At 48.0% G+C, this 24,242-nt stretch overlaps 1 protein-coding gene across 1 annotated transcript in view; it reads right to left on the reverse strand.

Moving 5' to 3' along the window:
• Positions 1 to 369: 369 nt before the first annotated feature.
• The window catches only part of dpysl5b (dihydropyrimidinase like 5b), a 32,717-nt gene continuing 8,844 nt past the window's right edge, over positions 370 to 24,242 (reverse strand). Inside the window, exons 3-13 of the mRNA XM_023826607.2 lie at positions 10,014 to 10,172; positions 9,590 to 9,769; positions 6,895 to 6,963; positions 6,562 to 6,606; positions 6,402 to 6,477; positions 5,454 to 5,610; positions 4,781 to 4,922; positions 4,558 to 4,700; positions 3,817 to 4,024; positions 3,249 to 3,417; positions 370 to 2,826 (exon numbers count right to left, since the gene is read on the reverse strand). Of these exons, the coding sequence (XP_023682375.1) occupies positions 2,741 to 2,826; positions 3,249 to 3,417; positions 3,817 to 4,024; positions 4,558 to 4,700; positions 4,781 to 4,922; positions 5,454 to 5,610; positions 6,402 to 6,477; positions 6,562 to 6,606; positions 6,895 to 6,963; positions 9,590 to 9,769; positions 10,014 to 10,172 (1,434 nt within the window). The 3' untranslated portion in view covers positions 370 to 2,740. The remainder of the gene's footprint in view (positions 2,827 to 3,248; positions 3,418 to 3,816; positions 4,025 to 4,557; positions 4,701 to 4,780; positions 4,923 to 5,453; positions 5,611 to 6,401; positions 6,478 to 6,561; positions 6,607 to 6,894; positions 6,964 to 9,589; positions 9,770 to 10,013; positions 10,173 to 24,242) is intronic.

Raw genomic sequence — 24,242 nt, forward strand, 5'->3', positions numbered from 1 at the left:
TATTATTTATGTTTCTGTGATAGTTTTAAAATATTTAATCAGTCTGCACACGAATAACTAGGCCTACATATTATATTGTACGAACGTTTATTTTTTTATTTCAGGCTTCATTTAATTTTTATATAATCGTTTTATATCATTTTATATCACCAAGTATTTTTTCTGATGGGCCGCTTAATTTGAAATTATGCTATTTATTTTTCGCTATTTTGATGTTAAAACGTGTGCCACGGATGCAGTTTATGTAAACTGTAATAAAGACATTAAGGTTGTTTCTAGGTTATACTTCAACTGGTGTGTCCGGGTGAATTGAATTTTCAGCACATAGTAATAAAGCAATTTTAAAATAAGGATGGAAAGATGAAGGGCTTTTGAGAATTCGGTGGTTTATTTCATACTCATTCGGTGATAAGAAACAAACCAGTACGTAAAGTTCACCTTTCAACACAAGTCTCTACAGATACATACAATCACAAACCTTTTCACAAAGTGCCTTTTTGAAAAAATAACTACAAAAATAAAACAAACTGCGGCAATTAAAAATGTTCTTTTAAAAATCTTCCAGCACCAGTTGAAACATTTTATGCCCGTGCACATTTTCTTGCTGTGCGTTGTGGTGACAGTGAAAGGGCATCAGAGGAACCTCTACTGAACTCCCCCCCCCAAAGCAGCATGGAGGCGTCACGAGATGACGTCAGACAAAAAGCATGACGTAAGCCTCCAAATGAGACCGTGTGAATAGGAGGCGAAGCTGCTTCCACCTCAAACAGAGGCATTCCCAGTCCTTTTGATCATATACACCTTTATTGATACTCACAAGTCATAACAAAGGCTTAAAGCACTTTAAATAACATTATGGATAAACTGGGAATACGTGAAAAGGATCTTTTCAGGTGACATGTGATCAGGGCTCTGGCTAAAAACCATTTCTCTTTAAAATGTTAGCGTTCAGTAATGCGGTGATCATGCTCCCTGGCTTGCCTACGCTGTTCCCGCCCCTCCCCCGGAGCCCTCTCTGTTGTCATGCCGTTCATGCAGGTCTCATAATAACATGCTGTCAGCTTTGGAAAACAGAACAAGGTGTGGGTTACACATCCACCTTCCCCCACTGACTGCAGAACAGATCCTGGTAACAGAACAGTCACCCCCATTAAAAAAAAAATAAATTATAATAAATAGGCCGGTCATGTGACCAAAGATGTTGTAGTACTGGAACATTCTGGTGGCAGTTTGAATCCTAACACTTAAGCACCTAGACCACAGACTGCATACAACACAGACCCCATCCAACGGAATATAGTCTCTGTGTGCGTGTGTGTGAGGTGAAGGATCTGGAAACGCACTGTGATTCACTGCTAACGTCACTTAAAACTGTTTAAAGGATTCAGGTCACTGCATCTGTATTGCTCTACTTTTTCGGAAAAGATATGTAATCATATGGAGGACATAAAGTGGTGCTGGATAGCCGTGTAGCTGCATTTTTGCCTGTGCATTTACCTGCCTGCTATACCTCCAGCGTAGGGCGACAACTAAATGCCCTCAGAGATTTGCCACATCCATTTCCAAGGTGTCCGTCGAGCTCGGCATGTGGTGGAGGCAGTATTACGCTGTGTGACTAACCTGAGACGTAACTCAAACAGAACATCAGCAAATATCACTTTTACAGCCAACAGAAAGCAAAAACATTGTTTTCCATGACCCAAGCCGAGACAATCAAACAGGGAAATCAGCTGAAGACTTGTAAGTCACATCCAAGGATGTACAAAGCAAGACAGATGGCCGTCAAAGGAAGGTGTCACCCCAGTCACATGACATGGACCTGCTTCGGGAACTCCCAATGGAGGGGAAAAATGGGAGTGTGTTGTCTGTAAACATGGCTGCTGATCCTGCCTAAAACCACATGCCCTACAGCGTATATGGACCAATTTGTGTTTTCTCCAAAGTCAGATAACAGACTAAGTCGTGGTGACAAGTACAGAATGGACCTGCTAAAATTATATAGAAAAATGTATTGAAGCCTTTGGATTTTGTTTCTCTTGGGCTTCAAAAAATTAACACAATATTAAGTTCGGGTGCCTCAGGAGACTTTAAATACATAGTGAGTCCAGTGGTTATGGGTGTGCAGTATAACTACAGGACGTCATATTAAAGAACGGCAACGTGCAACTCAACAGGAAGCTGGATGCTCACATTAGAGCAAGGGGGCTTGAGGGACTTCATTAGAGGATCCAGGTTCCTTGGCTGAAACTCCTTACAGATGACAGATAAATAAGTCGGAGGGTTTTACTTTTTCATATGTACCCAAGAAGACACCATAACAGAAATCACATCGCATCATGACTACCCTACATCTAGACATATCTATGCATTTTGTCTGTTCCTAGTATCGATAAATTACCCCAGCCAACACCAAACCAACAAAAACTGTACTGGTTTTATCATTCACATATGCTCAGCATCCATGAAAAAGTCCAATTTCATAACGAGCCTTTTCTCTAAGACCACATTGGTGGGTAAAATGTAAAATTCATTGTAAAACCTTCTCAGGAAATGGTGCAATTTTCTTTCCTTCATAAAATGTGTTTCAGAGATTATAGCGTTTTTCAAAACAAAATCAGTGCAGTTTTTTCTGGTTGGACATTAATTTACTGAAGACTGATGTGTTTGTGTTGTATCATAGTAGCACTGTACTGAACTCCAAGTCTTGCGGCTTGGTCCCCCGCTGTGGTTGTTTCCTTGGTTACCAGATGCCACTGGACCGGCCACCGGGGGGAGCCAGAATCCTGGCTGAAGACCTCTTTGGAACGTGATCATCCACCTGGGACCCTGATAGGTGATAAACAGACACACAAAATGCTTTTACAAATTATTGGTATATTAATAAAAACTAAAATTCAAATGTAAGCCAAAAGAAGCCTCTTAGAAGTTTGTCATTTAAATCCAAATACTTATTTAAAATGTTTTACTTCCAAATTAGGCAAATTTACAGATATCCCATTGATTTCCTGATATTTTAATATGTTTAGAAACTGATGCTCATCTTGTGGATATGAATTCAGCTGCAGTCCCATGCTTTATACGTTAAATGTGCTGAATGTAACATTCCTCTCCCAAGCCTTAAATATTTGTGCTCAGCTCTGCATCCCACCCCTCGCCATGAGGAGCTTCAGACACGTGTGTTCCAGGTGTGTTCCGGGTGTGTTCCAGGTGTGTTCCGGGTGTGTTCCGGGTGTGTTCCAGGTGTTTACCAGACAGACTGAAGCTGGACTCGTGTAGGTCCCTCATGCCCCCATGTCGGGTACAGGGTCGGGTGGGGGTGTCCCCGTCTGGGGCTCCTGTCTCCTTTTTCCCAGAGTTATGCACTATGGCAACATCGCCGGTATAGGGAGCTCGGTCCACAGCTTTCAGGACCTGACACTGTGAAGTCACACACACACACACACACACACGTACACACACACACACACACACACACAGAGTCAGATGTCACCTTCATACCCTCAGGACAACTAGGGCAACACCCAGAGGACAGAGAATGCTGTCATGTCAAAGAACATCTGTTATTAAAATATAATGGATAAACTGTAGACTGTGTATATTTAATTTGTGAATGAGGTTCTCTGTTAAAATATTAGAAGAGCTGAAATTTTAAATGTCACATTAAAATGAAGAGTCATATATATATGTGTGTGTGTGTGTGTGATCAAAAGAGAGGAAAGGTTTACATGAAGATGGCATGAATATTCAGTTACCATTAAAGATTCATCCAGCCGTTCACGGCTCTGATTACACGTCATGGTAACTGGATTTCTCTACCTTTTCCCTCTGGATCATCTTCTTGTAGAGGAAGTCGGGGAAAGTCCTGAGGGGGTAGAATTTCCCAGAGCCCTCGGCACACATGAAGACGCCGTTCTCACACACCACCCGGCCACGGCTGATGGTGACCAGGGGCACGCCGTGACAGCGCAAGCTCTCGTACAAGTTGAAGTCCCCTCCCTGCTGCTGAGTGCTCACAGAGATAGTCCTGGTCAAACACACACATACACACACACACGCGCGCAGGGTTACAAAACTGTTTTGTTTTAGGAAACTATGTGAGTACAGGCAGCTCTTGACTATTGTAAAACCAACTTGAGTAAATCCATACTAAAATACATCTGAGATACACAGAGTTTACAGAAGCATTAACGCAATATGACAACATATATAAGACATAAGTACATTTACACTTTATCTTTTCTTTATCTATTCTTATGTTTTCTTTAGTACATATTGCTAATATATTTTTGGCTGATGTGTTATTTGCTATAAGGTCTCCTGAATGGTATGGGAAGGTATATCCAACATACGTAAAATCTGACTTGCATAAGGATTTGAGAAACGAATAACTGATGTCAGTCGAGAACTCCCTGTATTACTTTAGCTGCAGTTATTAATACAACAGCGATGTTTACTATGTGTATAGCACATTATTCCACAGACTGTAAACTCCAGAGAGCTTCTGAAGGCAGGTCAGACCTAGGGTAGGCCCTGTGAATCTTTGAGGGTGTTAAATACCTGGTTGCATCAGGGTCCCAGACGACTACGTCAGCATCAGCTCCTGGGATAATCCTGCCCTTCCTGGGGTAAAGGTTGTAGATCTTGGCGGCATTAGAGCTTGTCACAGCCACAAAGCGGTTCTCGTCCATCTTGCCTCCGACCTGGTGGAGATCAGACAGAGATATTGAAGGCCCAGCTGCATCAGAGCAGGCCTAGGCCAGCCCTCACCCCCCTCACTCACCACACCCCGCTCCCAGACCACACTCATCCGATCCTGCACCCCGGGCACGCCATGTGGGATCTTAGTGAAGTCCTCTTTGCCCATAGCCTTCTGCTTGGTGGTGAAGGGACGGTGGTCTGAGGCCACTACGTTCAGAGTATCACTAGGGGCACGAGTATGGTCACAGTTACACAGCCTCACAGAAAGTCATAAAGAATCACAGTCGCAATCCTTAGCTGTCAAGCAGAAATCACACCCAGTCATCAACATTCAAACACAATCACACTCAATCATAAACAATTTAAACTTCCACTACATCATAAACATTCAAACAAAAATCACTCTTTATATGTTGATTACTTTTCTATATAATGTACTTTTGTTTTGGTTTACTTCTTGTATATATTGTTTACCTCATATATGTGATTGTATCCACTTGGGAGGTCACTAACACAATAACAGTAAAATCCTTTGAATCTAAATGGACCCACATCACATAGGCAACACACAGGAATCAAACACAGTCATATCACAACCAACCTGCACAAAAATGACACACCAATTCACACTGAAATCATCAAACACTTACACAGTCAAAGCAGAACACATGACATTTTAATTCTCTGCAATTCGGCCTTTTGCGTCGGCTGACAGCATGGTGTAAGACACAGCCCGACCTCTAGGGGGCACTTACTTTCCCAGCAGACCCATCAGGTAGTTTGGCGTGTTGGGGTCCAGGCGCAGTGGGGGCACAGTGACATAGGCAGCAGCATGTGACCAGTCCTGGTGGTAGTAGTGCAGACCGTTGAGGACCGCATGGGCCGTGGTCGTCTCTGCGTGGACCACCTTACCTGTGCAAAGGTACACCTGGCTCAGCAGGGACCCTCAGGTATTACGCAATCTCGAGGCATGGAGCGAGGGAGGAGGAGAAGAAGAGACAGAAAAGAGAGAGAGAGAGACAGATTGAGAGAGGGAGACCAGCAGAGAGGAAAGAAGATTAAGACACAGACTGAGAAAGATAAGCAAAAAGACAGAATTAGAGAAATGGATAAACAGAGAGGGAGGAAAAATGAGAGTGAGAAAAAGAGAGATACAAAAATAGAGGAAGGGAAAATGAGAGACAGAATGATAAGGCAGAGAAAAGTATACAGCGAGAGATAAGACAGAGAAAGGGAGAGGGAGAATTACAGAGAAAGACGGAATGAGAGAGAGACAAAAAGATCAAGTGACAGAGAATAAAATGAGTGTCAGAAACAGTGAAATAGAGAGAGAGAGACAGAGAGGGTGACCAAGCGAGAGGGGGACAAACAGAGGGTGACAGAGCGAGAGGGAGACAGACAGAGGGTGACAGAGCGAGAGGGGGACAGACAGAGGGTGACAGAGCGAGAGGGGGACAGACAGAGGGTGACAGAGCGAGAGGGGGACAGACAGACGGTGACAGAGCGAGAGGGGGACAGACAGAGGGTGACAGAGCGAGAGGGGGACAGACAGAGGGTGACAGAGCGAGAGGGGGACAGACAGAGGGTGACAGAGCGAGAGGGGGACAGACAGAGGGTGACAGAGCGAGAGGGAGACAGACAGAGGGTGACAGAGTGAGAGGGGGACAGACAGAGGGGGACAGACAGAGGGTGACAGAGCTCACCCTGCATCTTGGCTGTGGCCACAACATCCCCCGCTGACATACTGGACACATTGACCAGGTAGATGGGGCAGTGAGCCTGGAAGAGGCAGTTATTGCTGGTCAGACACACAGTCCACACAAGCTTCTGAACACACACACGCGCACACAGCACGCGACTCACTCTGTTGGCAATGGTGATGGCTCGGTGCGTAGCCTCCGCCTCCAGCTGTAGGTGGAGATTAAACAGCACAGTGATGAACAAAGACCCCAGACTGCCCCAGGTACTCCTCAAATGAGCATCAGCATCGGGGCAGTATAAAAGTCTGGAGTGGTTTCATCTGACCAGACCGACTAGCAAAGCAAAGGCTTGTGACCTCAGTCAGCTGTTACACCCCCCTCAGTATCAGGGATGCTGTAGCCCTCAGCAGACTGACACAGCCTCTTCAGAACCATCGACAGACCGACGTCACCCTGAGGCTGCTCGAGAAAAACAAAGGAGAGAGGACTGACTGACCTCCTCTGGCCGGCTGATCTCGATGCCCTCTGGACCGCTAATGCCCAGGTCCAGAGCCTCCTTTGCACCCTGGTAAAGAGACACAGTGTCACAGCAAATGTCCCTGTGTTAAACACGACTGTGTGCACCGGGCAGTCACTGCGAATCTGACGCTCATGAAAACATTATCAAAAACTGAGAGTGAAAACAAAATAGAATAAGTGAGGATATTTTCAAGGCTATCAACTGCACAGTTCAACAAAAGCGTCTGAATAAAAATTGTCATGTTGCATTCAAGAGAAACTCTGCAGGAATGTGAGAAGCCCCGCCCCCTCGATGCTAGTGAGGACCCACATCTTTGTAGTAGTTCATCCTGACCAATCAGAGAACATCACCGGCTGCTATAGCTTGTCTTTGTGTAGCCATGTGACCACAGTACCCACCCTTGGACCATCTGCTCACATTCTTTGATGGTTTACATGTCCCCCTCCCTATTGACCATTGACCTCCCCACATACATAGTTAACCCCCCTCCCTAATAACTGCTCCCCTACCTATTGAGCTGACTCCCCTAACCTCCTTATTAAGCCCCCCTCTACACGGACACCCCCTCTACCCCCACACTGAGCCTACTTCCCTCCCTATACTGAGCATCTCCCAGCAATCGATCTCTGCCGGAATTCGATATGAGCAGGAAGCTCTTCTCCTTACTGGAGGAGGCTGGTGGCTCTGGAGTCCTGCCAAGGTGGAGTAAGGTGTACCTTCCACAGGGTGGAGTACACAGGGTGGAGTAAGGTGTACTGCCCACAGGGTGGAGTACACAGGAGTAAGGTACACTGCCCACAGGGTGGAGTACACAGGGTGGAGTAAGGTGTACTGCCCACAGGGTGGAGTACACAGGAGTAAGGTACACTGCCCACAGGGTGGAATACACAGGGTGGAGTAAGGTGTACTGCCCACAGGATGGAATACAGAAGGTATAGCCTTCCACTGGCCCCAGTAGTGTTTAATTACAGTCAATTTGTTTGTATTTTGAATTATCTAAAGGTAATATTTCATTTACATTTGATCTCAAGGATTTCTGAGGTATGGCCAGTTCAGATTTTTTCCTTTTGTGTGTTTCCTTAAATCAGGGGTGCCCAATCTTATCCGCAAAGGGCCGGTGTGCCAATCGGTCCTCTAATTAGTAATCTAATTAGGGAGTTGCAGCGAAAACCCGCATACATACCGGCCCTTTGCGGATAAGATTGGGCACCCCTGCCTTAAATGAATTTCAGGGGGTCTGTCCTAAATGTTTCTACAAGGGAATCGTGTATATTTAAAATGTGGCCACAAGGGGGCACTCACGTGACTTCAACATAAAACATCAACTGAATCGCTTACACTTACGCTTACAAAGACTGTAGACAAACACTAACAGATCATTACTGTGGATCCTGGCTGATTTCTGAAGGAGCAGAGAACTGAGGCCTCTGAAATCTCACCTTATTTTCAATTCAGCTGTTTACTAGGTATACATACTGGGCAGTAAATTACCACATGTAAAGGTGTGTATGTGTGTGTGTGTGCATGTAAAACTGCGTTCCTCCCTTAATTTAAATGTTGCACATGCAAACTAACATTTGCTCCCTTCCCTGTTAGCTGAGCTGAGATGCTCGCTGCTCAAGAGATTCCGGAAACCTTGCCATCGACTGGGATTCATATTTCAGAGGCATGATCCATCTATTCTGAGGAGCCCATGGAAGCAGCCAGATAGGACCACAGGTGGCAGAAACGCTGCTCAGGGTTAGGGGGCCCTCATCCTGGCATATCTGGGCCAAACTTGACTATATTGTTGAAATTTATGTTTTATGCTCTGGGAATTGTGGGAGATGCCCCGGACGCCTTCCCTAGATGTGCACGCCTACTGCAGGGTGGTAGCAAACAGCTGTCGTTTGGTTTCTGATAGGCTGTCTAGCATGACAGACCTGCAGTACGGCTGGGGAGAGGCCAAAGCCAGATGCACCATGGGAAAAAGCCTCATTCCAGCCCCAGTTTGTTAAAATGGGGGCACAGGCATTAAGTGCAGTGATATTTGACTCAGTGGGTAATGTGTGATGTGATGGCTGCCCCCACAACACTGTACCACTGTACCGGCCCTGAGACATCAGCACCATGACACTGGACAGCGCCGGTGATTAACTGTGACGCTGGGTGTGGGGGGGGGGGGGGAGGTGATGAGAATGACACACAGATGACACCTGATTGACTGTCATCGGGACAAACCCACCACTCCAGCATTAGGGGGCAGGCTGGGAGCAGAGGTGGGGGCAGTAAAGAGCCACATCCTTCCAGAAGGTTCCGCAGAGGATGACTATGCCGTGGTGACCGCTGCCTCCTATGGCCTGGGCCATGACACCCCACCCCCTGGTCCGTTTCTCCTCCCGCAAAGCTCCCCGGCCTCCCTTACACATCTCCCTAGTCCTGCTCACCCTGCTCTACCTGCTCCTTCCCCACCCGCCCATCACACTGCGTACGTGTGCACGTGCCTTTAGGTGTGTATGTACTTGTGCGCACACGTGCAATGTTTTTGGGAACAGCGTACCACCAAGGACACCAGTGGCCAAAAATAGACGTTGTGCAGACCTCCTGATGAGGAGTTTTTCTAAAAAGCACTTTTTTGTGATGAACTTTTATACCGTTTCTCATTTTTGTTAGGCTGTCGTTCTGTCCTCACCTCAGCCACCAGCTCCCCGTTTTCGGCATGGACACGGGCCACCGCCCCGATGTCCTTGCACGTCTGGAAGACCTGGTACAGCTCGCAGTCCCTCAGCATCAGCATGTCCTTGTAGGACATGAACATCTGGAAGGAGTTGACACCTTTCTCGCGCACCAGCGTCTCCATCTCGGCGTGTACCTGAAACGGAGTTGCGGTGTTAGTCTCAACGCCAGCAGAGCATCTCGGGAATTTCAGTGAAAGACGGATTGGAGGTGGAGTGAAATCACACTATCCCTCATGTGCGCGTCTTGCTGAAGATACCTGGGGAGATGCCATCAGACTGGCGCTGGCTTCCCACACCCCCATCTGCAGCAGGATCGCTGTGCGTTTGTGCTGGTCTGTTACCAGGATATGGGGGGATCCGGATGACGCGTGTCCTTACCTTCGGCCCCCACCAGGTGACGCCAACGTGCAGGGCATAGTCGCAGCAGGCCATGGGGTCGGCCAGGGCGCGGCACTTCTCGTAGGCCTCCAGCAGAGAGGCGTCCTTCTCTGGCAGGACGTGGCCGATGACCATGGTCGTGCCTCCTGCCAAGGCCGCCTGCGTGTGCAGACACAGACGGGCTGCGTTACATGCAGACAGATCTATAGTAACCCCTTCACGCTCTGAGACATGACATTCGCAGTATCAGTTATATGTGATTTGGCAGCGGACAATGAAACAGGAATAATTTTGGAGCTTTCTGAAGGATCACAGAATCTCTATCTTGATGTGTAAGCCAAGAACAATACTGAAAATGAGTCACATAAAATCATATAATACACAAATATCAGTGACACATAATATTTAGTCCATATCTTTCATATTAAAAGTACTGGCCTGGGTAGACCACGCGTCTTTGTAAAAAACAAAGTGGAAAATCCCACTAAACAAAGTGCAAGCAATTGTGCGAGACGACGCAAGTAATAGGAAAGAAGCAATGGATGATTTGGGAGTCACTAGCATGGGCAGTTTTGCACACTGGTCGCAGCTTGTGATACACGAGGGGCTGTGATCGCAGCGGAGTGTAAGTGTTGCCAGTCGGACAAAAACTGTGAGGCATTTTAAGTATTATCCACTTGCACTTGGACGATATTCGTACTGAACTGCAAAAGCCTCAAAAACGCTTAAAACAACAGTGTGTTATGTATGTTTCTAGTAGGCTAATTAAAGATTTTTTGGGATACATTTTCTCATTTGTATTTGCTAGTTTAAAAATAAAGTACAGTGGTACCTCAGTTCTCGAACTCATTAGAACTTGAATTTCTTAAAAGTCGAACCAGCCAGTTCGGAAAAAAATTACCTAGAACTCGATCTGAATCTCAGAAGTCAAACCGTGAACGCCGACCTAAGATAACTTGTACGCGCGGGGAAATGAGTCACGCGGCACGTCTCTCAGCGGAAACAAAGGGTAACACTTCAGTCTCAGCCTCGCATTCGCTGTGATAGCATCGTGCATGTTTACACTAACTGAATACATACAGTATATTTAGACAGTAAAAATACATTTAGACAATGATAGACAGTAACAGTAATTATTATTATATAATAAAATACATTTAAAAATAAAAAATTCTTATTAATTATTTTAATATTAATAATAAACCATTAATACATTTAATTATAATAATATTGTCGTGCCGAGAGGGGATGGAACAGAGACAAAGACACAGACGTCAGGGTATCGGGGAATACGGGGTTTAATTACAGGTAAGGCAGGCAAAACGCAGACGGACAATACAATGACCGGACTGGGGAAACAATCTGAAACGTGGACGAAATACAGAGGACTAATAACAACAACCAGATCACACGGGGATTCCACACGGGGTTAATGAGGGGGCATGGCACACGGAAGGAGCGGATGATCGGGGCAGAACACATTATTTTTTTGAACTTTACACATTGTTTGGATACATTTATTTTCTTACTTTACAAATTACTGTTTTGATAAGTGTGCTCAGATGTGTTTAGTACAGTATATGATCTTCTTGTTTTATCCGGTTCATTTTGTGTTTAAATACTAAAAAAGAACATATTGAGGCGTAATTTTTGGGGGCTAGGAACCAATTAATTGGTTTTCCATTATTTCTTATGGGGAAAATTCGATCACAACTCGAACTTTTTAGGATTCTGAACGGATTAAATTCAAGTTCTGAGGTACCACTGTATATATATGATCTATATATGTCATGCTCCCCTCTCTGTCCCCCATAACCTCTCTGTGACCCACTATCACTCACTGTCAGCCTCTGCCATGTCTTCAAACCCAACACCCAGGTCAGATGTGCTCAAAAAGCAGGACCACATCTTCCGTACCACTCAAAAACACACACCCAGCACCTCGACACACAAGCACCTGATTAGTAGTACTTGGCCATACACAACCTGGTAGGCATCTGACCTGCTTTAGAGACACCAAGTGGAGATCTGAGACAGGCTCTCACTGTATAAACACCCTAAGGATTAACATAAATGCCACACAAAGAGCGCGGGCAGAAGGTCATGAGGATCAGGGTCCCAGGCAGGAAGAAGTTCACCCTCACTATGAAGTGACTGATGTCAGCAACCCAGCCCCCCATGAACAAAACATCCATCGAGATGTGAAGAATGACAACCCTTCCCCAGAGGGATTTCTATGGCAACTGGGAACCAGCAAAGAAACATCCCAGCTGAAGGAGAAACAGGTGCCATCTTTTTCTGATTCACACAGCTCCTAGGGGCACGATCCCCACATCTGCCTTCCGAGGTCTTGGATTCTGCTGTCGCAACATGAAATGCTTTGTTTCATCACCCACAGCCTCACGGGTCACTGGCTTGTGGCCAGCTGTCAGGGCGCTTTCTCTCAGTCTCCAGAAGGGGGCAGCGTCAAGCTTCATTTATATCCACCCCCCAGCCCCTGCAGGAATACTGTTGTTTCAGTCTTATTCTGCATTTCTGTCACTGAAACAGCAATAAATTCATCCCCCAGCCACAGAATAAACCACCAGCAGGGGTCAGTAGTCTCTAACACAGCTGGGTCAAACCTAAGACCACACTGAATCACACCAAGATTAACCTTTAAAAACTGTCAATTTTGATTTTAATGCCTCTGCTCCATAGCGCACAGATGCCTATTTAAAGTCAGCAGGATGAGCAACATGTGAATGACAGCCTTAAGCAGCCCGGAGCGTTTTTCTGAGGCCGGTGCTGGAGTGAATATACAGACCCGGCCTGTGGGGAACAGAGAGGTATGAGGTTGGCACAGTGACCTCACACTGGCAGCAGGGAAATGCACATATGAAATTCTCATGCAACGGATTTGCCAAGACACTGTGACGGGGGTCAGCGCCCAGACGGTCACAGGCCTAGAGGCTGGTTACGGTTGTCTGCAGTGAAATGGCTGTAATGGCCATTGCTGAGTCACAGAGCACCATGCAGTAAGACTGTTAGCACTGCATAGACATTCGGGGGGCAGGCCGGCAGCAATGCGTGGAGGAGAGATGGGACTGAGGCGGGCCCTGATGCCCGCAGCACCCCTCCCCTTCCCCGCCTGCTCCCCAGGGGCCAATGAGGGTTGTGGTTCCTATTCCTGGTTTACACTGATGTCCAGCTTGTGCTGGTGTCACCTTAACGTTACACTGCACACAATCGCGCCATCAATAATTCATGGCTTTGTCACCTAATCTGAGCGAGTGGCGTGAGCTCCAGCCCATCCCCCCCCCCCCCATCCATCCCTGTCCCCGAGCTCGAGGGCCGACATGTCAGACGATGACAGTGTCTCAGACAGTGTTTTTGCACAAACTCGTCTTTGTGACGGTGGGACGTATCTCCACGTGCTTCTCTGCAGTGAACAGAGAAGCTCAGTTTTTTCCCCCAAGCCGTGATCCCTTCATCCTATATGTACAGACATAGGTGGTATGATTACAATAACAGTCTCATTAGCTTCTTGGAAGACACTGTGTAGCTCCTGCTCCAGTACTGCTTACACTCATACCTGGGCATGTTAACAGATACACTGCATCTCTAGTATTTCTCCACAGCATTAGAGTCAGGGCTTAAAGCAGACTGCTTTACATTTAGACGAAGTTAATCCACCCCAAAATAAAAGGTACATTTATATGTCAGAATTGCTCATTACAACTGACAGCCATCAGTCTGTAACAACTGTTCAACCAGAAGAACCTTACTACACACAGCAGAACTCAGAGTGTTTTTCCCAGCTCTGCCTTCCACAACTTGCTGTTATTTCTGTCCCAAACACCCCCTTTAGCCTGTAGCAATGCTAACAGCCTCACTGCTAGCTTCTCATCAAGCACCCATTTAGCCTGTAGCAATGCTAACAGCCTCACTGCTAGCTTCTCATCAAGCACCCATTTAGCCTGTAGCAATGCTAACAGCCTCACTGCTAGCTTCTCATCAAGCACCCATTTAGCCTGTAGCAATGCTAACAGCCTCACTGCTAGCTTCTCATCAAGCACCCATTTAGCCTGTAGCAATGCTAACAGCCTCACTGCTAGCTTCTCATCAAGCACCCATTTAGCCTGTAGCAATGCTAACAGCCTCACTGCTAGCTTCTCATCAAGCACCCATTTAGCCTGTACAAATGCTAATCACTTCAATGATAACACATAGTACATCAGCTGGAGAATCAGCATCTTACACTGTCACCACAACCATTAATTTGTTCAGATTTTCCACACAAAGTCTTTCTATCTTGATGGACAAAATGTGTGTCAACACCAAGACCTCATGATCCACTCAGGAAGCTGCCTCGTTTCACAATGGGCCAATAAGCATCCAACAATGGCAGTTTTCCAGAATATTCCAGAGCAGGCACTTGCAGACGATGGTGCTGCAGAGCAGTGACTGCCTGTGCAGTGGAGAAGCCATTCCATCAGCAAACTAAGCTTAAATGAGTGAGGAAATGAGTGCCTGGTAACCATGGCAACGTGCACCCCTTCCCAACACCGACTGCCAGCCCACCCATCAGCCCCCCATTTAACTATGGCTGATAGATAAATAGGCCAGTAGCCCCAGGACACTACAGCCCCACCCCCAGTTTCTAAACGCACACACTACATCCCCACCCCCAGTGTCTGTCCACACACACTACATCCCCACCCCCAGTGTCTGTACACACACATTACATCCCCACCCCCAGTGTCTGTACACACACATTACATTCCCACCCCCAGTGTCTGTGCACACACATTACATCCCCACCCCCAGTGTCTGTGCACACACATTACATCCCCACCCCCAGTGTCTGTACACACACATTACATCCCCACCCCCAGTGTCTGTGCACACACACTACATCCCCACCCCCAGTGTCTGTACACACACATTACATCCCCACCCCCAGTGTCTGTACACACACATTACATTCCCACCCCCAGTGTCTGTGCACACACATTACATCCCCACCCCCAGTGTCTGTGCACACACATTACATCCCCACCCCCAGTGTCTGTACACACACATTACATCCCCACCCCCAGTGTCTGTGCACACACATTACATCCCCACCCCCAGTGTCTGTACACACACATTACATCCCCACCCCCAGTGTCTGTGCACACACATTACATCCCCACCCCCAGTGTCTGTGCACACACATTACATCCCCACCCCCAGTGTCTGTACACACACATTACATCCCCACCCCCAGTGTCTGTGCACACACATTACATCACTACCCCCAGTGTCTGTACACACACATTACATCCCCACCCCCAGTGTCTGTACACACGTATTACATCCCCACCCCCAGTGTCTGTACACGCAAATTACATTCCACCCCCAGTGTCTGTACACACACATTACATCCCCACCCCCAGTGTCTGTGCACACACATTACATCCCCACCCCCAGTGTCTGTACACACACATTACATCCCCACCCCCAGTGTCTGTACACACACATTACATCCCCACCCCCAGTGTCTGTGCACACATATTACATCCCCACCCCCAGTGTCTGTACACACGTATTACATTCCCACCCCCAGTGTCTGTGCACACACATTACATCCCCACCCCCAGTGTCTGTGCACACACATTACATCCCCACCCCCAGTGTCTGTCCACACACATTACATCCCCACCCCCAGTGTCTGTACATGCAAATTACATTCCCACCCCCAGTGTCTGTGCACGCAAATTACATTCCCACCCCCAGTGTCTGTGCACACACATTACATCCCCACCCCCAGTGTCTGTGCACACACATTACATCCCCACCCCCAGTGTCTGTACACACACATTACATCCCCACCCCCAGTGTCTGTGCACACACATTACATCCCCACCCCCAGTGTCTGTGCACACACATTACATCCCCACCCCCAGTGTCTGTGCACACACATTACATCCCCACCCCCAGTGTCTGTGCACACACATTACATCCCCACCCCCAGTGTCTGTGCACACACATTACATCCCCACCCCCAGTGTCTGTGCACACACATTACATCCCCACCCCCAGTGTCTGTACACACACATTACATCCCCACCCCCAGTGTCTGTGCACACACATTACATCCCCACCCCCAGTGTCTGTGCACACACATTACATCCCCACCCCCAGTGTCTGTACACACACATTACATCCCCACCCCCAGTGTCTGTGCACACACATTACATCCCCACCCCCAGTGTCTGTGCACACACATTACATCCCCATCCCCAGTGTCTGTCCACACACATTACATCCCCACCCCCAGTGTCTGTGCACACACATTACATCCCCACCCCCAGTGTCTGTGCACACATATTACATCCCCACCCCCAGTGTCTGTACACACGTATTACATTCCCACCCCCAGTGTCTGTACACACGTATTACATTCCCACCCCCAGTGTCTGTGCACACACATTACATCCCCACCCCCAGTGTCTGTACACACATATTACATTCCCACCCTCAGTGTCTGTGCACACACATTACATCACTACCCCCAGTGTCTGTACACACATATTACATTCCCACCCCCAGTGTCTGTACACACACATTACATCCACACCCCCAGTGTCTGTACACACGTATTACATCCCCACCCCCAGTGTCTGTACATGCAAATTACATTCCCACCCCCAGTGTCTGTACACGCAAATTACATTCCCACCCCCAGTATCTGTGCACACACATTACATCCCCACCCCCAGTGTCTGTACACACACATTACATCCCCACCCCCAGTGTCTGTACACACACATTACATCCCCACCCCCAGTGTCTGTACACACACATTACATTCCCACCCCCAGTGTCTGTGCACACACATTACATCCCCACCCCCAGTGTCTGTGCACACACATTACATCCCCACCCCCAGTGTCTGTACACACACATTACATCCCCACCCCCAGTGTCTGTACACACACATTACATCCCCACCCCCAGTGTCTGTACACACACATTACATCCCCACCCTCAGTGTCTGTGCACACACATTACATTCCCACCCCCAGTGTCTGTACACACACATTACATCCCCACCCCCAGTGTCTGTACACACACATTACATCCCCACCCCCAGTGTCTGTACACACACATTACATCCCCACCCTCAGTGTCTGTGCACACACATTACATTCCCACCCCCAGTGTCTGTACACACACATTACATCCCCACCCCCAGTGTCTGTACACACACATTACATCCCCACCCCCAGTGTCTGTACACACACATTACATCCCCACCCTCAGTGTCTGTGCACACACATTACATTCCCACCCCCAGTGTCTGTACACACACATTACAGCCACTCAGTGCATCTGCGGTTTCCGTTGTCGCTGTGTTTCTTGTACATGCTCACCCATGTCGCCCAAACTAATGGCAAACTCACATGCGGCTTAAGTTAGCTACTTATTCGCAGCTACACTAGAAGGGAATGTTTGTGCGGCACATGCTGCAGTTTTTACATGACATTTTGACAATATACTTAACTTATGAATAAATGGTTTAAGCTGTAGCACGTACATTTATTTCATATAAGAAGTGTAATGAAAATGGTGGAATTACCCAGGCATAATGTGATTTTTCTTTCGTAGCAGTAAACTGGTCACATGACACTTTGAGCAATTTTACATACTGATTTGAATAAGAAGCCACAATTTCAAATATAATATGGAGGTCTTATTCATCTTGGGTAAGGCAAAAATGAAATGTATAGTACGCAGCAGGCACGCCACTCTAAGGACACTGAAATTAGCCTGAGCCAGATAGCTAGCTAGCTGGAAACATGACAGTCTGGGCCAGGCTAATTTCAGTGTTTCCTTAGAGTGGCATACCATGGCACCTGTATGTGTGCTAGAGTTAAAAAAGAATCTATTCATGCCACTGCAAAGACTCCCCTATAAGGAAGCCGGGAATAACGTGAAATAAGACGCTACGAATAAGAAGCTGAATGAATCGGAAGATGCAAATGAGTAACTAACTTAGGCCATGTGTGACTTTGCCATTAGTTCGAGCGACATGGGCGACCATGTGTAAGGAACAGGAGGACGACGGGATCAGCAGCCGCACTGAGAAAGCGCAGGGATCCATTGCTCCGCCCAGTTCGCTTCAATTAACATATATTTGCATGTTGTTAACTTTGAAAATGAAAAAGCAAAGTAGGAAATGAAAAGTTAAAAGGGAAAATGAAAAAGAAAAAAGGATTTTTAATTTTTCACATCTGACTCATACATGAATCATTTTCATTCTACCTTCTGCAAGAAACCACCTCCCATAAAACTCGACCGAAGACCTGTTACTTCAGTATAGCTCCCCGCAGTTTAACACGTAACTCACGGTAACTATGGCTGCGGTGCTGCTGTGCATGTCCACTTTGCTTGTTAGCTAATGTGTTAATGCATGTTCTGACCACCCAGGCTCTCTGCCTTCCCCCCCACATGTCCGGATGGTTCAGTCCAATGGGGGGGTGACATCGTGGATGTGACTTACAAACTGTAACATTGTGGGTGCAGCCTTCAATCTGCCATCCTACACAAGCCGGGGTGGACAGCAGACTCACTGATGGACTTTGGCTTTGACCGTGACCACAGTTTGCACCTTGCTTTTAGCAAGCAAACCCACTCATTCTTTTCCTATAATATTAGCAGTAGACCTTGGACTCCCAGAGATTTTTTTTCTCCCAATTGGTGAGTTTTTGGTTCCTCTGCTCTGTTGTCATCTGGCTTTCTTTCTTTCATTTGTCTTCCTCTTTCCTGTTTGTCTTAATGATGTTGTAATGCAGGGGTGGGCAATCTTATCCAGAAAGGGCCGGTGTGTATGCGAGTTTTCGCTGCAGCTCCTTAACTAGATTACTAATTAGAGGAATGATTGGCTGAAGAGTCCTCACACCTGGGTTTGAACAGCTGACCTAAAGGTTACCCCAAAAACCTACATACACACTGGCTCTTTGCGGATAGGATTGGCCACTCCTGTTGTAATGTATCGCAACACACCCATGAAAAATGCCTTGGGGTGACTCTGTTGTGAAAGGCGCTATATAAAAATAAAATGAATTGAACTCAGAAGAGTACCAGCCAGTGGGTAAAATCTTGCCTGTGAAATGACTTTATCTAGCCTGTGGTATGTTTTTAATTCATTATTAATTATGGTCCACAGATCAGTCTTGCCATGACGTTTCAGCACTGCCCCCCCCCCCCCCCGCTAGCATACTATACCACTGGCACAAGTTAGCCAGTATCAATTATCGATGATGCTAGACAAAAATATATCAGTTATTGCTGTGATCAACTCCCATCCTGGGTTGTTCCCTGCCTTGTATCCTTGTATAGGCTCCGGACCCCTGTGACCAGGCATAGCAGAAGCGGGAATGGAAAATGGATAGATGGATTGAAATTTCCGCATCAGTGCATCCAATTTTTCAGGAAGGCTGCAATATTGGGTAGTGAACACAGTCAGCCCAAGCGCTGGCATCTTGGATGATGGACCACTGGTCATGACACACAACCACGGTCGTCCCAGACGTACCCAGGCTCCGATCACAGCGCAGTCTGGATTTCAAAGCCCATCCCAAGTGGCGAAAACACAGCTGACAGGAAAGGCGTTCATGCCACCGAGCATGGTCCCCGTTTGTTTACTACCTCCGTAACAGAGAGTGACAGAAAGACAGCGAGCCGCGTAAAAATCGATCGGTCCCATTATGCGCGTGCATGATCGATGCGGTCTGCTCGCCGTTTGCGTGTCGGATCAGTGACATCACAGACGCGCCTCTCAGAGTGTGTCAGCCCAGGAAGGCAAACTGGAGAGTCTATCATCACTCAGGAAAGCCCTTTTTTAATGGGACAAAGATGCCCACTCAGCTATATTTTCTCCAGAGGGATCTGTCTTAGTTCAAAGGTACTATCTACACCTCCCCCCGTCAGCAATTATAGAATTAAGATTCTTAAACTGCGAAAACAAAAAAAACAGAAGTAACCGGCAGCAGAGGCGCCCCAGCTGAGCACCAACAGAGCACTCCAGAGGACTTTTAAAACCATTACTCTTTCAGCAACCAACACATGAGCTGGCAAAACAACCAATTAATCTGCGTGACTTATTACCGGGGCAATGCGGAGCAGCCAACACTGATGTCTAACGCCACCACGCTGAGGATTTAGTGGCAGTAAATAAGCTGTTCATATCTCCCGTAACCCTTTGAAAGGAGACAGCCAGAGGGTGTGGTCAAAGCCCCCAAGAGGATTGTGGGAAAAATGATGGAAGTAGCTTAAACTAGCAGCCGGAAGCCCCCACCATAGCAGGAATGAGTCTTCATTTAGATGGAATGCTCTCTGAGGAGCTGGAGACAGTGAACTCTGGCTGTCTATTGCTTGAGGTCACTGGAGGCACTAATGAATAAACCAGAAAAGTCTTCTGAGAAATGCTAATAACACCACAAGCAATGTGTGTGCCTGGGCCAATGTCATCCTTAAAATGAACTTTTACCTGCTCTGCAAAAAAAAACATGTCAGTAATGACTGGGGGCGCAGGGGATTATTGGTATATTCACTTGGATCATACACAGAAAATAATCCCCATTTTTGCAAAGCTCATTATTGCAAATTGACCCCAAGCCGCTTTGGTTCTTCCAAGAAAAATACAGATGGACTGAAGTGATGGTTGCAGATGAAGGTCTCTGCCTGCATGTTTTACACACACGCACAGGACAAGAGTGACACCCTCCCCTGAATGCAGCACACGCCCATCCATTGCTCTCATCCAATAAGGCTCTGTGACCTCTGTCCTCATGCCACAGCCTGTAGCTGACAGGACTGAACTGAGGTGCTTCCAGTCACATCTGGGGGTGGTGTCTGGTTTCACTGCCCCGCCTTCTGTGCACCATCTGTCCTGTAACAGGAAAGCTCCCCCCACCCACCCCCTTCCCATTCTGCCGCCACACCCTAGCGCAGTGTTTCCCAACCCGGTCCTTGGGGACCCCCATCTATGTTTTTGCTCCCTCCCAGCTCCCTGCCAGACAGGCCCTCTGGGCGGCCTTGAGGACCAGGTACCGCCCTAGCATGCCTCTGCTGAAGCGAGCCTCTGCTCACGTTTCCTGTGATGGCACGCCCCATCCTTGTTGCCCCCATCCCGCCCGCGTGTCCCTCTGGAATGCCGTCAGCAGACGTGACTGCTGCTTACGGACAAGCATGCCAAAGCCTGAGTCTTCAGCATTATTTTACGGTCCAGTGGAGGTCTGCGGGGGTGCCCCCCCCCCACTCCCGGCTAATTAAATCCCAGTCAGCTGTGCATTGGGAGGACTGGGAAAGACTGGGAGAACTGGGGGGCGGGGCAGGGGGGGGGGGTTGCGGCAGGAGAATGTTGGCCCACAGAGTTTTACTTTTTATTACAGCTACTTAAACCACGACTTCCTGGCTGTTAAGTAATCACTGCGCTGGTCCGGCTCGCAGTTTTAACGGGAGATTAGCAGGATGCATTTTTATGGCCACAGCTTTTAGCGGAATGAACGCTGCACAGATAGACGCGGTCCGGACGGGTGCAGCCGTTCACACCGGGGGCTCAGTGGCCCCCCCCTTCTCCGAGAGGCTTCATGTGACACTTCATCCTGGCCAACATTTTTAATATTTTAACAGTGTCTGCGCCTTGTCTATGTAAATTCACCCTATTTATTATTAATATTAATATTTAAAAATCCATCATATGTGTGCAATAGACTATGCTAGTAAATAGTTTTCAGCCAATAAACATGAAGGATACTGAAGAGACGTTCAGATAATCAGGCCTGTGGGTATCTGTGATGGACAGTGATGCATCTGCCAGTCCCTCTGATCATCTCTGATGACGTCGCTTGGCCCTTGAGCAAGACCCTTAACCTCCTCCCCCCCTCCGAAATGCTCCCTGCTTTCTCAAAAATGTGTGTCGCTTTGGATAAAAGTATCTGATAAATAAACAGATTTAAATCTGGACGTCAGCTAGAACTGGACATATGCCGCCGCACACAAGCAGAGAGAGAGGGCTAAACCGCAGCCCATCATAGTCTCTCATGCTCCTCAGCTGTTCTGCAGGGAAGAATTTAACTGAAATGAATCTTTATTGTCATCATACAAAATACGATGAAATTGGATGCAGTCCCTTCAGTGCACATTTGGCATAAATAAATAAAGTGTTTAACTGATGGGGTGAGCGCAGCTGGCTGGTAATCGGGGACCTGGAGGTGCGGCCTGAGCTTCAGCTCACACTGGTTTCTGTGAGATCAACATGGACACGATCTTCTGCCTGCTCTTTGCATGTAGCACAACTATAGACCTGTGTGCATGTTAAATATCGTGGGATATCCACAGCACTCTTTGCATCAACACCTCTCTCTCCCGGACCTAAAATCTGTTTCGGATTCTGAATGAAATCCAGGAGGCCGCTACCCTAAAACTGGCCAAGCTGGTCTTTAACCCTAAGCCTCCCAGCTGGCCCTACCAATGTTTAATGACGCAGTCTAAATAAAAGGGCTCATCGTGATAAGACACCATCTTATCTCAAACCAAAGGAAATGCCGTGGTGCCTTGGCCGATAAACCCATACGCTTCATACTTTCTCAGCCAGAGGCTGTGGAGGACAGTGGAAGCCCCTCGGAGATGCCTGCTGAAGCAGGAGAGACGGAAAGGTCTGCGGTGACAGCCGCGCCTGACACGGCAGCGAGGCACATCCCACGTGACACGTCTCTGTGCCGAGATCACGTCTGTACCGTGTCACACAGTACCGTGGGGGGGGACGGGTGCAGGATCGGGAAATAAAATGCAACAAAGACATGATATAAAAGAGGCACGCAGTCACCCAGGAAACAGAGAATGCAAGCGTCAGAGAGACATGAACCGTGGCAACATCATCGCCATGGTAACGTCGCGGTGCTGCGGGTCGCCATGTGGAGGGATGCAGCAAACATGGCTGTGTGGGAGTCCTGTCCAGATGCTCGCTCCCATCCTCGTGGCCGGGCGGTGTGATGCAGTGTCACCCTCTGCCCCACGTTTAAGCATCTTTGTTCTCTGACACAATGGCGCGACGCACAAACAGGACACGTCTCTGGCACTGCGGTTGCTATGGAAACAGACAGTAATCCGCCCGAGCGCGGAGAGAGAGGAGCGAAGACAATGTGGCTTCAGAGTCCAAGCTTGGCCGCCGTCCGGGCGGAACCGCGGTCCTCGGGACTGAAAGCCGGCCCTCATGCTGGCACGGTCACACGGCCTGGGCCCCGCCCCTCGCCAAGTGGCACAGAGCCAACGCACAGCAGGTGCGACACTTCACAATTCACACAGCCGGGAGATCGATGAAACCCCAAAGGATATCGGCACCCGGGCAGCTCTGGTGAGGCGAGAAAGGCCGAACGGCAGCCCGGCGCTGTGGCGGCACAACCACACCGCTGCCTGTCCCCTTCCGTATTGTATTCCGACACCAGCGCCTCGGAAAAGCTCCAAACCCATTTAGACCTCAGAGAGGATGATGTCATCAGCCCCAGGATTCGGTGAAACATGGCCGCATTTAGAACGGGCAGAATCAATACTAAATGAATGATACACAGAGCACTAATGCACCGGTGAGTCCCGCGGTGGGTGGGGCCGCGGTGGGGGGGGCTGTCAGTCACGGATCGCTTTAATCCACTTCCATCTGGTTACTTTATTGCTTTGCAGCGGGTGATTGGTCAAGCAGGATTATCCCGCCCATGTTGGGAAAGCTGTCGCCCCAAATCTCCCATTGCTGTGAATCACTCATTAAAGGAGTTAACATTAAGCCATTCATCGTGGAGAGGTCAGAGGTCAGAGGTCAGCAGACCATGGTTCTAGGGGGAGTCCTGTGCAGCCGGAATGGGCTTGTGTCCAGGCTCATAAAGCCTACAAAGACACCACACCGTGATCACTTTCACGAAGGCTCAGTAGGCAAGAGTTATGGAAACACCATCATGAAGCAGATCTCAGACCGGCCTGGTCCAGGATTCTCCATCCAGTAGGCTTAGGTAGCTAGGCTAATGGCCACTCCCCATTCACCCCTAGTGCACCCAGTTCCCGAAGTCCAAAGGAGAGGGGTGCGGCCCGCCGTGGTCACATGACAGCCTGCAGCAGATGGCCAGCCCCCTCAGTGCGCCATCGGAAGCGGGAAGTGGAGTTCACAGGGGATCGGATTTCTTTTGTGTTGCTTAGCCACCCCCCCTC

The sequence above is a fragment of the Paramormyrops kingsleyae genome, chromosome 19 (assembly GCF_048594095.1).
Source record: "Paramormyrops kingsleyae isolate MSU_618 chromosome 19, PKINGS_0.4, whole genome shotgun sequence".
Classification (NCBI taxonomy): Eukaryota; Metazoa; Chordata; class Actinopteri; order Osteoglossiformes; family Mormyridae; genus Paramormyrops; species Paramormyrops kingsleyae.